The sequence below is a fragment of the Haemaphysalis longicornis genome, unplaced genomic scaffold, assembly GCF_048455015.1.
Source record: "Haemaphysalis longicornis isolate Haplotype H1 unplaced genomic scaffold, Haemaphysalis longicornis Haplotype H1 scaffold_2, whole genome shotgun sequence".
NCBI classification, from domain to species: Eukaryota; Metazoa; Arthropoda; class Arachnida; order Ixodida; family Ixodidae; genus Haemaphysalis; species Haemaphysalis longicornis.
In genome coordinates, this window is record NW_027526295.1 from 219,313,979 (window position 1) to 219,326,745 (window position 12,767).

At 47.2% G+C, this 12,767-nt stretch overlaps 1 protein-coding gene across 2 annotated transcripts; it reads right to left on the minus strand.

Annotated features, from left to right (window-relative positions):
• Window positions 1-1,849: 1,849 nt before the first annotated feature.
• Mbd-like (methyl-CpG-binding domain protein 2) lies at window positions 1,850-12,695 on the minus strand. Of its 2 annotated transcripts, XR_013322544.1 has the most exons (6): window positions 12,336-12,695; window positions 9,404-9,701; window positions 8,804-8,894; window positions 8,125-8,279; window positions 5,339-5,496; window positions 1,850-2,241 (listed from the first exon to the last, which is right to left on the minus strand). XR_013322544.1 is itself a non-coding variant. In XM_077699392.1 (5 exons), the coding sequence occupies exons 1-5, from the start codon at window positions 12,446-12,448 to the stop codon at window positions 5,398-5,400; spliced, it is 756 nt and encodes a 251-aa protein (XP_077555518.1). In that variant the 5' UTR covers window positions 12,449-12,695; the 3' UTR covers window positions 1,850-5,397. The 2 variants fall into 2 exon arrangements, 1 of the variants encoding a protein (XP_077555518.1); XM_077699392.1 differs by having other exon boundaries at window positions 1,850-5,496.
• Between the last annotated feature and the right edge of the window lie 72 nt (window positions 12,696-12,767).

Here is a 12,767-nt window from a genome sequence, read left to right on the forward strand (position 1 = left end):
AGCTACAATATTCCGACCACTATAAACGAACTCTTACCCTCACAATACCCTACGCCATGCAATGAACCCCACCCTAGCACCCTATACCATCTGGTATGGGGGTGTCAACAAACACCGTCCCTTACTCCTGATCCCCAACCTACATACGAGCAGTGAGTGGCACGGCTGACCAGCTCCAACCTCTCCTGCCACCATAGCCTGGTGGAGAGGGCCCAGGTGGCCAGCGCATCCCAAACTAGAGGAAACCGCAGAATTGCTTGGGTTTGGGCGAGTTGGTTTTCCATATCGACTTGAAATTTCAGCTTGAACAAAAAACGATAGGACTTAGGAAGGAAACACAATTTCAAGTCGAGAGGAAACCCCCCACCAGGCGAGTGCCCTGACATTAGCATCTCAGGCTCGCCTAAATAAAGTTTGCTCTTCCTCCTCGACTGGTGCCTAACGCTGAACACCAATGCTATTCTCTCTCAACTCTCTCACACACCTTGGCTGCTGCCCAATGCTACTCAGACTGAAGTTCACCCAATTTTTCTCACCGTTATTATTTCTGTGCTGCCAGCCGTGTTTGTAAACGTCCTTGGTCAAGCCAACTGCATATACACGCTCACACTCATTTTCTTTTCCACTTTTCTCACCATGCCACTAAATCCTTCTTGCCTAACAAGAGCCCATTTTAGTGCACAAAAGCTTGCTCCTCCCTAGGTTGGATGTTACTCTGTAAGGGCTGGTCCACCAGTTGAAACTTCAACACCGTAATTGTTCTTTCAACAAGAGTCAATCCCTTTTGACATTACTGCTAGCTTCCCGTGAAGTTCTCTTACGTCTTATTTTAAAGAGGGCAGGCTTTGTCGCATGATTTTACAAAACATACAAAATAAAGAGAGAGGCAAGTTCCGTACTCTCAAAAGAGTATTAGCAGTGACAAAAAAGCAGCAGCCATGACAGTTCCATGTGATACCACACTACAAAAATGGAAAAAGGAAACATTTTTAGTCTCGCATTTTTATATCATAACATCACACATGCACCTTTACGGATGAGCCGATGCTGTGCATGGGGATTACCCGGTGCCAGCATGGTGCCCAGATGATCTTTCTTTAAAGTGAACATGACAAATGCCATGGCAAGACATCCATGACCTAGCATGAACCAGGTACCATGCAGCAAATGTTTACCTGCTACAGGAGTCAACTACAGATGGAATCTCTCAACACTGCTCCAGTACAAGTGTGCCAGTTTGCTTGGTTCTCCTGTGGCCTACCCCAAACCTCTCTGCCCCACCCTTGACTTCTACGCGTGCAATGTGGTAAGAAAGACCAAAGAATCACTAAAAATGACTGCACCAAGACTGCCCTGAAGGCCTCCACACAGCAAGGCAGTGACCAACACAGACCAAGGAGTGAAGCATGCCTGCAGACATTTCATATTCAGACTTGAGAAATTGTGGCAGCTGCTAAAGGAGCTACTACATGGAATCCCTTCATTCAAAAAGTTAACTACCTTTGCACCAAGTTTTATACAAGCACGCTGATTTTTTCTTCATATTTTGAGTTTTCATTTGTACAATGAAATTTCCAGATTTTTTGGGACGACCATCAACTGAACAAAGCCAGTGAATCGCCATTTTTATTTACAGAAACTAGACACATTTCATGATTAGTCTGATTCACAAGGACTCGTTATCAAGCCAGAGTTGTAGATAAGTAATCTCACAATATCTCAAATTAGACATTTTTATGCTGTGGTCTGGATAAAATGGTGGCACAATTTCTAACTCGTTTTACCGATGGGCTAAGGTGTGGGCCTATCTCTAATGATTTAGGATGAATGTTTCAGGATGCTTGCAGGCTCTGGATCTTGGCTTTAATCAGATTGAGTCTAGTTACACAGTCATCACGATATCCTGAGTGAAGCCACAATGCAATCAAACAATCAAAGCACAAAGTTACACACACACACACACACATATGCTTGCACGCACAGACAACAATCAATTACAGCCACAAAGTGTCCACTGTGATCCCAATGAAAGTTAACTTGACCACGGACACCATCCAGATGCAAAAGCAGAAACAAGAGTTCCTCTTAGTCTTTTATTACAATCGTTTCACAAAACCATGATTGTGCCCTACGATGCCCAGGAACAAGTCTTGGTAGCAGCACGATACCATTGGAGTCCATACAAAATCCTGACAGCAGCATGATATAAATGGAGTGCCTTATAAAAGAGGCTGTACTATGCTGAAATTTTTTAGAAAAAGAAAGAGAGTGAAGAGCTGACATCACACCATCATGTCATTCAAACAACAAAGTTAACAAAACCATTGCATCTTCTAGGCTGTGTCACTAAAAAAAACTTCCTTTGCAGGCATAAAAAAAAAAAAAAAAAAAAAAACACACACAGTGAAGCATCAGCTTTTTAAGCAGCAAGGCTTTGAGTACAAAGCCATAATTAAGCTGAACTCTGCCAATGCAATCAGTATGCAAGGCCAACTGCAGCAAAAATTTCTACCCATTAAAAAGGGCTATTTTTATATGATTTAACTAAAAAATCCATTCCAAAAGAAACTTGTGAAGCACAAAAGCTTGCTCACATCAAAACTGCATCAAAAGTGTGTTAAAACCTTCGCTGAAAGTGCATCCAATTGATTGTGAAACCTTTTTTCAAAGACCCAAATCACAAACGAAGAACGACCCATGCGACGATTTTTTGCGCTCAAAGTAAACGCATCTACGAACAATCTAAATGTATACTGATACATAGTTTATGAGATGAAGGTATACTATTGCACTCCTTCACGATCGATACATGCATTGCCTAATCAAGAACCGTTCCTTTTTCGCGATTTTGAAGCAGCTGTTTTGAACAGGAAGCCCGATTTTGCGCTCTTGCCGTGTGTCCAGAAATCTTATTAGAGCGTTTCGATTGTCCAACTGGTCTATGGGGAAATGCATTAGTTTTTTGACAGGATGCCATCAGTCCCATTCAGAAATCCTTTGCTTTAAAAGACAAAGTTACAAGGAATGATTACTAAAACATGTGCTAGTGTGCTGCGACTGACCACTGAAAATCGAAATCATAAAACAAATTAAAAAGAGAGTGCCATTACAGCCATATAGAAGTGACAGTGGAGCTTGCCGATTGAAAGGTGCCGGTTGGAAGGTCGTTCAAATGCCGGCTGGCAGAGTGCTTCTCCGTTACTCGGAGAAGCGCGCAGAGCAATGCTCGACGGCCTAGCCAGCCAGTGGACTGGGCCAGTTGGGGGTGTCACTTCATAGCTGTTTGCGTGCTCTGCTGGAAGGTGGAATGCCTACTATGGATCTATCTTAAACGCTTGTGGCTACTAAGAGTGTCCCTGTAGCCTTGGTGGTTCCTGTGGCACATTCTCAATAAAGTTGGGCAAGGTGAAATTTCGCTGTAGTAAGCCTTTAACGCAGTTATTGCATATCACTAGAGCTCGCATTCCTGGTTACTTATCTCCCTCGCTGTTTGTTTTAAAACTGCAGAGGCTACTTGATTGTGGTGTTTAACGCACTGAAGCTATATCTGTGCTATGAGGTGCGCCATAGTGCAGGGCTCCGGATTAATTTTGACCACCTGGGGATCTTTGAGTGTGCCGAAATCACCAAAACACGGGCGTTTTCGCTTTTCACCTCCATCAGAAAAGCGGCTGCCACGGCCCGGAATCGAACCTGCGTCCTTGGGTTCAGCAGCGCAACTCTATAGCCACCGAGCCACCGGAGCAGGATCGCAAAGGGCACCGCTCCGCCAGTTTGGTTGGGGTTGTGATCAGCCTGATCCTGCTCATGTCGATGAACCACTTCCAATTAAACTAACTGATCATGAGTAAGGCGGCAATATTTGTTACGCGTGCAACAGAGCTTCACAATTACTTGGGCCATGCGCCGTGGCGTTAAAGTGAACGGCCAACGTATGCTAAGCTGAGCACTTTGGTTGATTTTTTTTCTTCCCGCACTTTGCTCCAGTGCCGTGTGAATGGCCCAATCATCAGCGCAAGAAACACATCAAGTTTCTGCCTATCTTTTTATGTAATTCATTTCTTCTGCCCGAATATGGAAAGTGGCAGAAACTCAGTTTCACCAGACGGCTTAGTGCATGCACTGCTTCATGAGATGTTAGGACACAGGTAGCTGCAACCCGCAAAGGAGCTGAAAACACCAGCAGCTTAGACAATTCCTGCTCACAAGGTGCCTGCTCGCATTGCACCGAAGTGTAGGGCACTTTTTACAAAGGGGTCACCATAGACAAACACGTTAGCATGGTGCCGGCAACATGAATTCATAAGCAGTGCTGGTGTAAATGGATGGCACACAATAAAAGGACACTTGCAAGTTACCCAAAGTGTGTGAAAAAAAGCTGAATAACACCAGCTATTCTGCTATGGGATGCGTAAAAGGTGGTGCCAAAAATAGCAGGTGTTCGAAACAAGCACAGGAAAGTGGCAAATTGCAAGTCTGTTCATGAAAAAACGTCATTCAGCTCAAATGTTCTCAACTACGCAAACCTCATGATTGCACAAGTTTACTGACCACACTGAAGATGAAGAACCAGGTTCATGTCAATGCTTAGCTCTGTGGGGACCCTTTAGATACCCTTTTCCTCTTCCTGTAAGCGCAACCCTCAGCCGTGTGGGGCGTGTGCGTTCGTTGTCTCGTGGGCTGGCACACCGGCGGTCACGAACACTGCCCCGCCGCCACCGCCTTGCTCCTCCCCACCCAGGAAGCTGCATCCTTCCTTCCGCACCTTATAAGCGCGGCGTGCACGCTTCGCTGCTCTCTTGGGAGATGGAGGATCGAAAGTAGGAAATGCAGGGAAACGCGGCTTGTCTGCACACTCGCCGCCACCAGTCTGGAGTGGGGCTCCTGACCCCAATCAGACGCGCAAGGTAGGCCTATTCCTACCTTGCTGGCAGCCCACGTGTCGCCTCGGCCATCGCAGGCCGTTTTGGGGCCGGGCCTTGAGGCACACGTTAATACAACGTAGTTCTTAGCCATGTTGAGGCGATTTATATGCGCTGTACCCCTCGGCCAATAAATCTCCTGGTTCGTCCTGGCCCCTCGGAGCCTGCTGTCGCCTTGTCGGTGAGTCACCTATCGTATGGCCTTTCAAGCCGCCGTGAACCTCTCTGGGGCATGGTGCAACCCCCTCTATCCCACTTCGGACCTCTGAGTCCCACCGTGCCCACAGCTCAAGAAAATGAACAGGTGCACCACTCACAGGAGCTGCACCTAAAAAAGTCCAGCAAATGCTGAAACGTGCCGAAAAACTTCACCTCTCAGAAATGCCTGTAAGCGTGGTGCGTGCTAGAGGGCTTACGTTGAAAAATTCCATCCATGACAGGGTTCTTTTGGGTGCAGGCAGGGTGAATAAGGCGACTAGAGTGGCAGATCTGACAGGGCTTCCTGGAGTTTCTTCCTGGCTTGGTGGACCTGCTCTTCCTGCCGGCGGATGTCTTCGTCCGTCACATTCAGGGCCTGCGACACAAACAGGGCTCATGATGAGCACAGTGATAACACCAAGGTCCATCAACACTGCAGATGGCTGTGGCATCCCATTTGATGCAAGTGCAAGCAGCCATGCGGATTAGGTGCAAGACAAAGGTGTGCAGTGTGGGAGAATTGGGAAACAAGAGCAAAAGTTGCTTTGACAAATGCAGCCCTGTGGGCTTTGTTCCTGCCTATGCTTTCTATGCAAAATAAATTGTGACCACTGAGTACAGCTTCATGAGAACACAGACAAGAGGCTTGGGAACAATGCCAAGGATACAGGGCAACAGCAGTAGCGATGACATAATTTGGAGAATAATAGGAAGAAACATAGGGAGGCTAGACACAGCCGCATAACTGTGCTCCTGCGAATGTGTCGCTGTAAAAGCAGGAATTATTCGCTTTCCACGTTTGAAGGGACACAAAGCCAAGGAGGTTTGTGTCGAGTTGGTAACAATAAACGGTGACAACGCCCCAGCTTGATTCTTACCAGCTCAGCATGAATCTCCTTGGCAGTGTTTTTTTTTCCAAATGTGGAAAGCAGACTGCTGGTTACACTTACGCTGGTTCAACTTTCCCACTGGACGCTGCAATGTTCTGGTGGTTCTCCCCAATACTACACCGAAAACAATTTGCATATGCTGCTAAAACTAGAGGGACATGCACTCCTCTTGATTCCTACCATGTATGCCTGTTCCAAATTTATAGTTCCAATAATATGAACTTAAAATGAATGTCCCTCTTTTTACCAAAACGTCTGACTGACAGCACCTCACAGCAAACTACAGTCGAGCCCAGTTATAACTGGGCTCTAAATTTGTTTGTTATATCCAAAGTTCGTTATAAACGTGATAAGCGTTTTCTGCGCGTGAAAACGCGGCACGCATATGGCGGTTGCACTGACGTGGCCGCGGACGTCACCTGGACGGCGCGTGGTGATAACAAGGCGCTGGCTGCAGCCATGAAGCGAAGTTTGCCTTCGCCCGCTAGAATAGAACTCCCGGCCCAAAAAGAAGTTAGAAAAGCGGAAAAATAGTTCATAATATAAGCACAAATGTCCTATGAATTGTCATTGGGGTTGTTGAGGTTCCTGATCCCGGCATTGATTTTGGATCTCAGGATCTTCTCTCTGCCTTTAATAATTATAAGATTGTCGACTTGGACAGATAATACTTTTTAACCAAGTTGCAGTTGTTTGCTCCCTGCATAAGATTGTTCACAATGCCCAAAGAAAAGAACAACTGATGACACCTCAGTGGAACTCGACGCATTTCAGCTTCATGGCACGCATTTCAAGTTGCTTCCTGTTTCCTTTTTTTGTCACTTTTCTAGAGGAAAGTGCGAGCGAACATGAACGAGTACTGCCAAAATTCATGGGTTGCTAATTTTGTGGCCCTACAAAATCTGTTCAAAATCTGTTTAAACTCTGTTCTGATGATTCGTCCACATGCAGACAGGAGGAAAGCATGTGCCTCACAGGTGTTGGCACCGTGCCAACGTCAACTTCCTGCAAGTTTGCTCCCCTCTTCCCTATTTTCTCCCCTATCTCATCTTTCGTTGTGTGCTCCCTCCGTTCACCCACAAATAAAGTTGGGGGGGGGGGGGGGGGGGGGGGGGGGCAACATAGAACCCACGGCGACGATGTGCTTTTTTTGTTTACATTTTCTTTGCCTCTGGGTGTTTTTTTTTTTTTTTTTTTTTTTTTTTTTTTTTTTTGCTGGCTACAATGAGTTCTGTTGGAAAATGTGATCCCCACGCAGTTCAACTAATGCTTCACGTTTGCAGAAAGCCAATCGATTAATTGATTGTAGGGTTTAACGCTCCGACGCTAAACAGGCGATGAGGCGCACCTTAGTGGAGGGCTCCGGATTAATTTTGACCCCCTGTGGATCTTTAACGAGCGCTGAAATCTCGTACACCTGGGTGTTTTTGCTTTTCGCCTCCATCAGAAAAGTGGCCGCCGCGGCTGGGAATCGAACCTGCGACCTCGTGCTCAGCAGTGCAACGCCTTAGCCACTGAGCCACCGTGGCAAGTGGAAAGCCAGTGTAGTGGGGCAATGGTCGACCATTTGCTGTGCCTGAGTTGCACCCTTGCACCAGTTCACCATTGCCATTGCCTCAATGCATGCTGCGATGGTCATGGCGAGTTATTTTGTTGTAACGGAGTATTCGTTATAACTGCGGCCATTATAAGTGGGCTCGACTGTACTGCGTTTGCTGATGCTGACCCCGCTTGGACAAAAAGAGTGCACGAGTGAGGACCATGACACTGAGGTAATTTCATGTACACACGCTTTCCTTTCTACTCTTCGATAAAAAGCGGCTGGCCTTTCTGGGTGCATTTGTTTGATACAGCTTTTGCTATGGCATTCATCCATTACGATGAAATATACTGAACCTTCATTTGTTGTTGAAAGACAGCAGCTGGCAGCCAGCGTCTTGCTACATCCCACACGTGCTCTCCTGTTGTGCCTTCCCAGTTTACACCAAGCATTGAAATCTTGCTCAGGTACCGACATACTCGTCCCGTAAAAGGTTGTCTTCCGCTGCCACAGCCAAAGAGTCACCAAAACGGGCCAGGTGCCCCTACGAGGAGGAGGAGGAGTGGCTGTGCACCTGCACCAGTGGCTGATCCGGGTTGAGGTAGATGCCCGGGTGCTTGTCGAGGGCGCTGCGCGAGCCCGTCTGCCCCGTGATGGGCTGGGCGCTCATGTGCAGGGCCGTGGCTATGCTGCGCAGGAGGGTCTCCTGGCTCACGTTGGGGCCCACACCTGCGCACACAGCAAGGACAAATGATGACTACAGGTGGCAGGAACCACTGCTGCTGCTGCTCACAATAAACGGCACTTCGAGGACTTTGAACACTCTGTCACTTTCATTGGTACTGCCTTATGACGACAGGAGAAATGCCACTCATCCAGTCGTCAACTGGCCAGCTTCGTCACCACCAGTGCCACATTGTCACGTAGGTTCTATTTCCCTCTCCCAGATGGGAGGTAATGCTCACCCATACCAAGCTATTTGGAACCTCTTAAGCTAACAACAAGCAGCGACCAGTTGGAAGAAGATACGCCATGCAAAGACAGGCTAAAGCCTAGATGTGGCTAGGCAGAGCACTGCCAGCCGCATTCATGCTGGGTAGCATGCCAAAGGTGCTGTCCTAGAAAGGTGCCTCTACCCTATGTGCTGGCGAGGCCTTGTGGGAGCTCCGCCAATAATAACATGCTTGCTTCTTCATGCAGCGTTACATTTGAACTGCTAGGTGTCTGGCAGAATCAAACCACAAAACACTTGCCTTTCATGTTTCTGGGGAGCTCAAAACTTTGAAGGGCTTCTTGGTCAGGGTCACATGCCTGCAGGCCTTGCAAGCGCTTCTCCCAGAACAACTAAACAAACAAAAAGGAATTTTGTGTTAAAAATGGAGTCCGAAGACTAGCACCATGCATTTGAAGACGCAAAGTAGTGCATGCAATGAACGGCCGGTCTAATAAAAAGCCTTCTTTGATACACTCCTTAGCAAACATCCAGGTACACTGCCATTACAAGGGTGCGTGGCTGCTGTCCAGATTATGTAATGTGTGCCTATCACGTAACTCTGAGAGTCTTGGTCAGGTGAAGACTGCAGCCTACATGCTGCAAGTGTTTAAGGTGCTCCAACTCCAAAACTCAGCAGTCAGCTTCCAGACCCCTGCTGTGTCATTTCATACTCCTACTGTGCCCAAAGGAATAGGTCTACTCCACCGTCACCATACCAACTACTCTCATTTTATCCCCACTATGGCTGAGGAGTGCAGCTGGTACATGCAAATCCCTTCATTTGTAAATGAAGTGCAAATAAGCACCGTTCCTTAAGTTTTTGAGCCGGTGCAGAGAAAATACAGGATGATGTGCCCACCTGCTTTGGCTTGTCTGGCGGGCCATGTTTGAAGTCCGAACGCACTTTCCCCTCTTGTGAACGCACCACCGTCACTGGCTGCTTGAATATGGAGGCCGTCTGCCGGATCGGGGGCACGAGGGAAGCGTCGTTGCGGATCCCTCGACTGTAATCAAACTGCGTCCCCCGCTGCCGGCGGCTCTTGCGCAGCAGCAGCGAGTTGATCTTGCCCGTGCGGAAGTCAAACGTGCTCAGGTCGATGGCGTCTCCCAGAAAGCGGGCCAGTTGGGGCTTGCTGCGGAACTTCTTCCCGCCGGGACTGGAGAGCAAGGATCACAATCAATTCTTTGTTTATGAGGTACAAGTTCAGGCAGTATCACCAAGGTCTGGTGTGAGCTTATTTAATAATGCCGAGGTCCATCAGATCCATCACACTGCAGATGGCTGCTGCATCCGATTTGTTGCAAGAGTAAGGAGCCATGCGGATTAGATGCAAGACAAAGGTTTGCAGTGCGGAAGAATTCGGAAACAAGAGCAAAGGTTACCTTGACAAATGCAGCACTGTGAGCTTCGTTTCTCCCTATGCTTACTAGGCATAATAAATTGTGACCATAGAGTACAGCTTCGTGAGAACACAGACAAGAGGCCTGGGAACAATGCCAAGGATACAGGGCAACAGCAGTAGCGATGACGTAATTGGGAGAATAATAGGAAGAAACATAGGTAGGCTAGACACAGCTGCATAACCACACTCTGCAGGCAAAGCTATCAACTAGAACAAAATAACACAGGAAAAGCCAATTATGCAACTAAGGGTTGCTTAAAAATTTATATCTAGGAACTGCGCAATGCTTTTTGATACACTTAAATTGGACGTGGGTACCAAAGTTATAAAGATCAAGCTGTGATTTGAGAACTGCTTTGCATTTAAGAAGGCATTAAGAAAAGTGGGGTTAGAGAAAATTCAAAATTTATCTAATTTTTGGGTTTTTATGTGCTGAACCTACACCTGGGCCACGGATATAGGAGGGGAAACTGCCCGTTATGGTAAGCGCAGGCGAGCGACCAGATAATGTCACAACGATGACCAAGGCAGACTGCAAAGCTTCGTATCTGCGACGGTGAAGGAGAGGGCAGTGGCACCTGATGGACGAACTGATAGCAGCTGCAATTCGTTCCGTGGCTGTGCAGTGAAATGCTGATCGTGGCGGCCACGCAGTTTCTTCACCCGTGGCAGATGCCACTGGCTTAACCTATGACAAGCGCTTGTGACATTATCTGGCCGGGCTAGAAAGCCTCATTTCCACTCCTGTCTTTTTCTTGCTCCGTGACCTGGGCTATGAGGAGCGTCATACTTTTGCGATTTCAACACCAAACCGAAATAGGTGTGGCTAAGTTACTCTCGAAATGTGTGGAATTCCGTTCTTATGAGGCACTGAAGGCACAGAACAGAGGGCTAGGCCCGTGTTTTCAAAGCAGTGTCTTTACAACTGCACGAAGCTTCTTGAGTGAAACCTAACTTCCCGTTTGAATGCAGACACATTAGCATTTTAGCTTGAAGCCCAGTCAACCTTGAAGGTTGTGAGTGTTTATTCTTCCTAGGCATGAATGAAAAAAATGAATGTTCCCAGTGGTTTTGATATGCGAGGTATAGGTTTGCGTATAGTTGCTAGCAAAAATGAATCAGCTCACCTAAAGCGATTTTTCTAAGCAACGCCACAAACGACAGCAATACATTAACTTTATGTGGGTACAGTTATTTATTACAAAGGGCCACAGTGGCAAGAGCTGGCTGCCACTAATGTGTTCTACTGCTGATTTCAGTAACTTGGTTTTGGCTGGAAAAAGAAAAAAAAAAAAAAGCCAACTTTGCTTCAACTTGGACGTGGCCAATTATGTGACGCTACATCCTTGCATCGTTGATGTAAGTCCCCTCTGAGCTTACGCTTTTACACACACTGCTGTTGCCAGTCAAATTTCTCCCAAAATTAGTTGCAAGAGATTGCACCTTTAAGTAGACTGCTGTCACACGTCACATCAAAAATCACTTCATCTGGTTACACCATAACAGATTTAAATAACGTACAGGTTCGGGCACTTAGAATGAGAAATAAAAGCACAGCTTTCTACAGCTTTGGGCCCTTCAAACTTTCACCGTTTTAGTGCGCATAGACAAACCTCTGAGAAACACTTCCACAGGCGGTCTCGTCTCTTCCAAAGCTCCTCTAGAGTGCGTATGATGAGAAGTGACAAATATCTACTCGATCATCGTTCATCACCAGTTGCTGGATGCCTGCTGTCACAAGAAGGGTTCCACCAGCCACTTAGACGGAATCCTATCCTGCATGCGCCAATCGGTTATTTGTGCCCACAGTTTTTTGCCCTGTCACTCCATCTAGTTGTATGTTTCACTCAGCCTTCCGTCTCGTCCTTCAGTTGCAACAATGTGTTGCGTGGATGTAGCATATATCCCTTTGAAATGGGCGGCTGCCGTTATTGATGTCTCGTCATTGCCATTACTTGAGACAACGAAAAAGAAAAGCGTTTTCTGCGCCAGCAATAATGTTCGTGGCGCCGCAAGCTAGAGATTTGCGCCACCTGTCCTCCAGCTGCCGCGTGGACGCCTCGACGGCGTCGTCCTCCCGCCGCCACCTGTGTTGTTCGTACCTTGCTAGTTGTTCCCACTGAACTCCCTTGCTATTTTTAACTCAACACTGAAGATATTTTTCTCCAAGGCTCCTTGGGCAAGCCGATATCAGGTTTTATTTAGAGATGCATCGTAAGACGCCAAGCATGGATGCGACTATGTAGTTCCCCACATAAACGGCTTACAATCACGAGCCAAGTCAGAACGTTTTAGTTCTCATTAATTGCTCTCCACAAAAAAAAAAAAAAAAAAAATACATTAGCCGCAGCAAAGAGGCCGGCAAATGCAATTATGGCAGTTACACACCTGTAATAATAGACGTCCACTTTGCCGGCGGAGAGGCCAGTCCGGCGGATAACTTCTTCACGCCGCCACCCTTTTGGCAAAGCCGGGCACTCGAGATTCGACATATTGCACATTGACTAACAGCGCTATGGAGATTTCAGGCGTGGGCCAGAGGTCGTTTTCCAAGTGTCCGGCCAAGCGTCCCAGAAAAAGCCAAGTCCATAGGTCATGAATACAGCAGTCTAATTGCAGGTGCTTTTGTCCTGGCGCGAAGCTACATATCCACCTCACAAGAATCTTGTCACCACAAAAAATTACATGCAAAAGAAACCATAACACAGCGTTAAGCCGATGCTACACCGGTTCCACAGAATCCATCCACGACGCTACGCATGCGCTGTGACTAGCGTGCCCAGGGTTGCGCGCTGCACGACAAGACGACGTCAAGGATGG

Coding starts and splice junctions, on each gene's coding strand:
- Mbd-like (XM_077699392.1), bottom strand. CDS start 12,448: ATGTGCAATATGTCGAATCTCGAGTGCCCGGCTTTGCCAAAAGGGTGG. Junction 8,280..8,803: donor GCTCCCCAGAAACATGAAAG/GCAAGTGTTTTG, acceptor CTGTGTGCGCAG/GTGTGGGCCCCAACGTGAGC. Junction 5,497..8,124: donor CGGATCAGCCACTGGTGCAG/GTGCACAGCCAC, acceptor TTTGTGTCGCAG/GCCCTGAATGTGACGGACGA.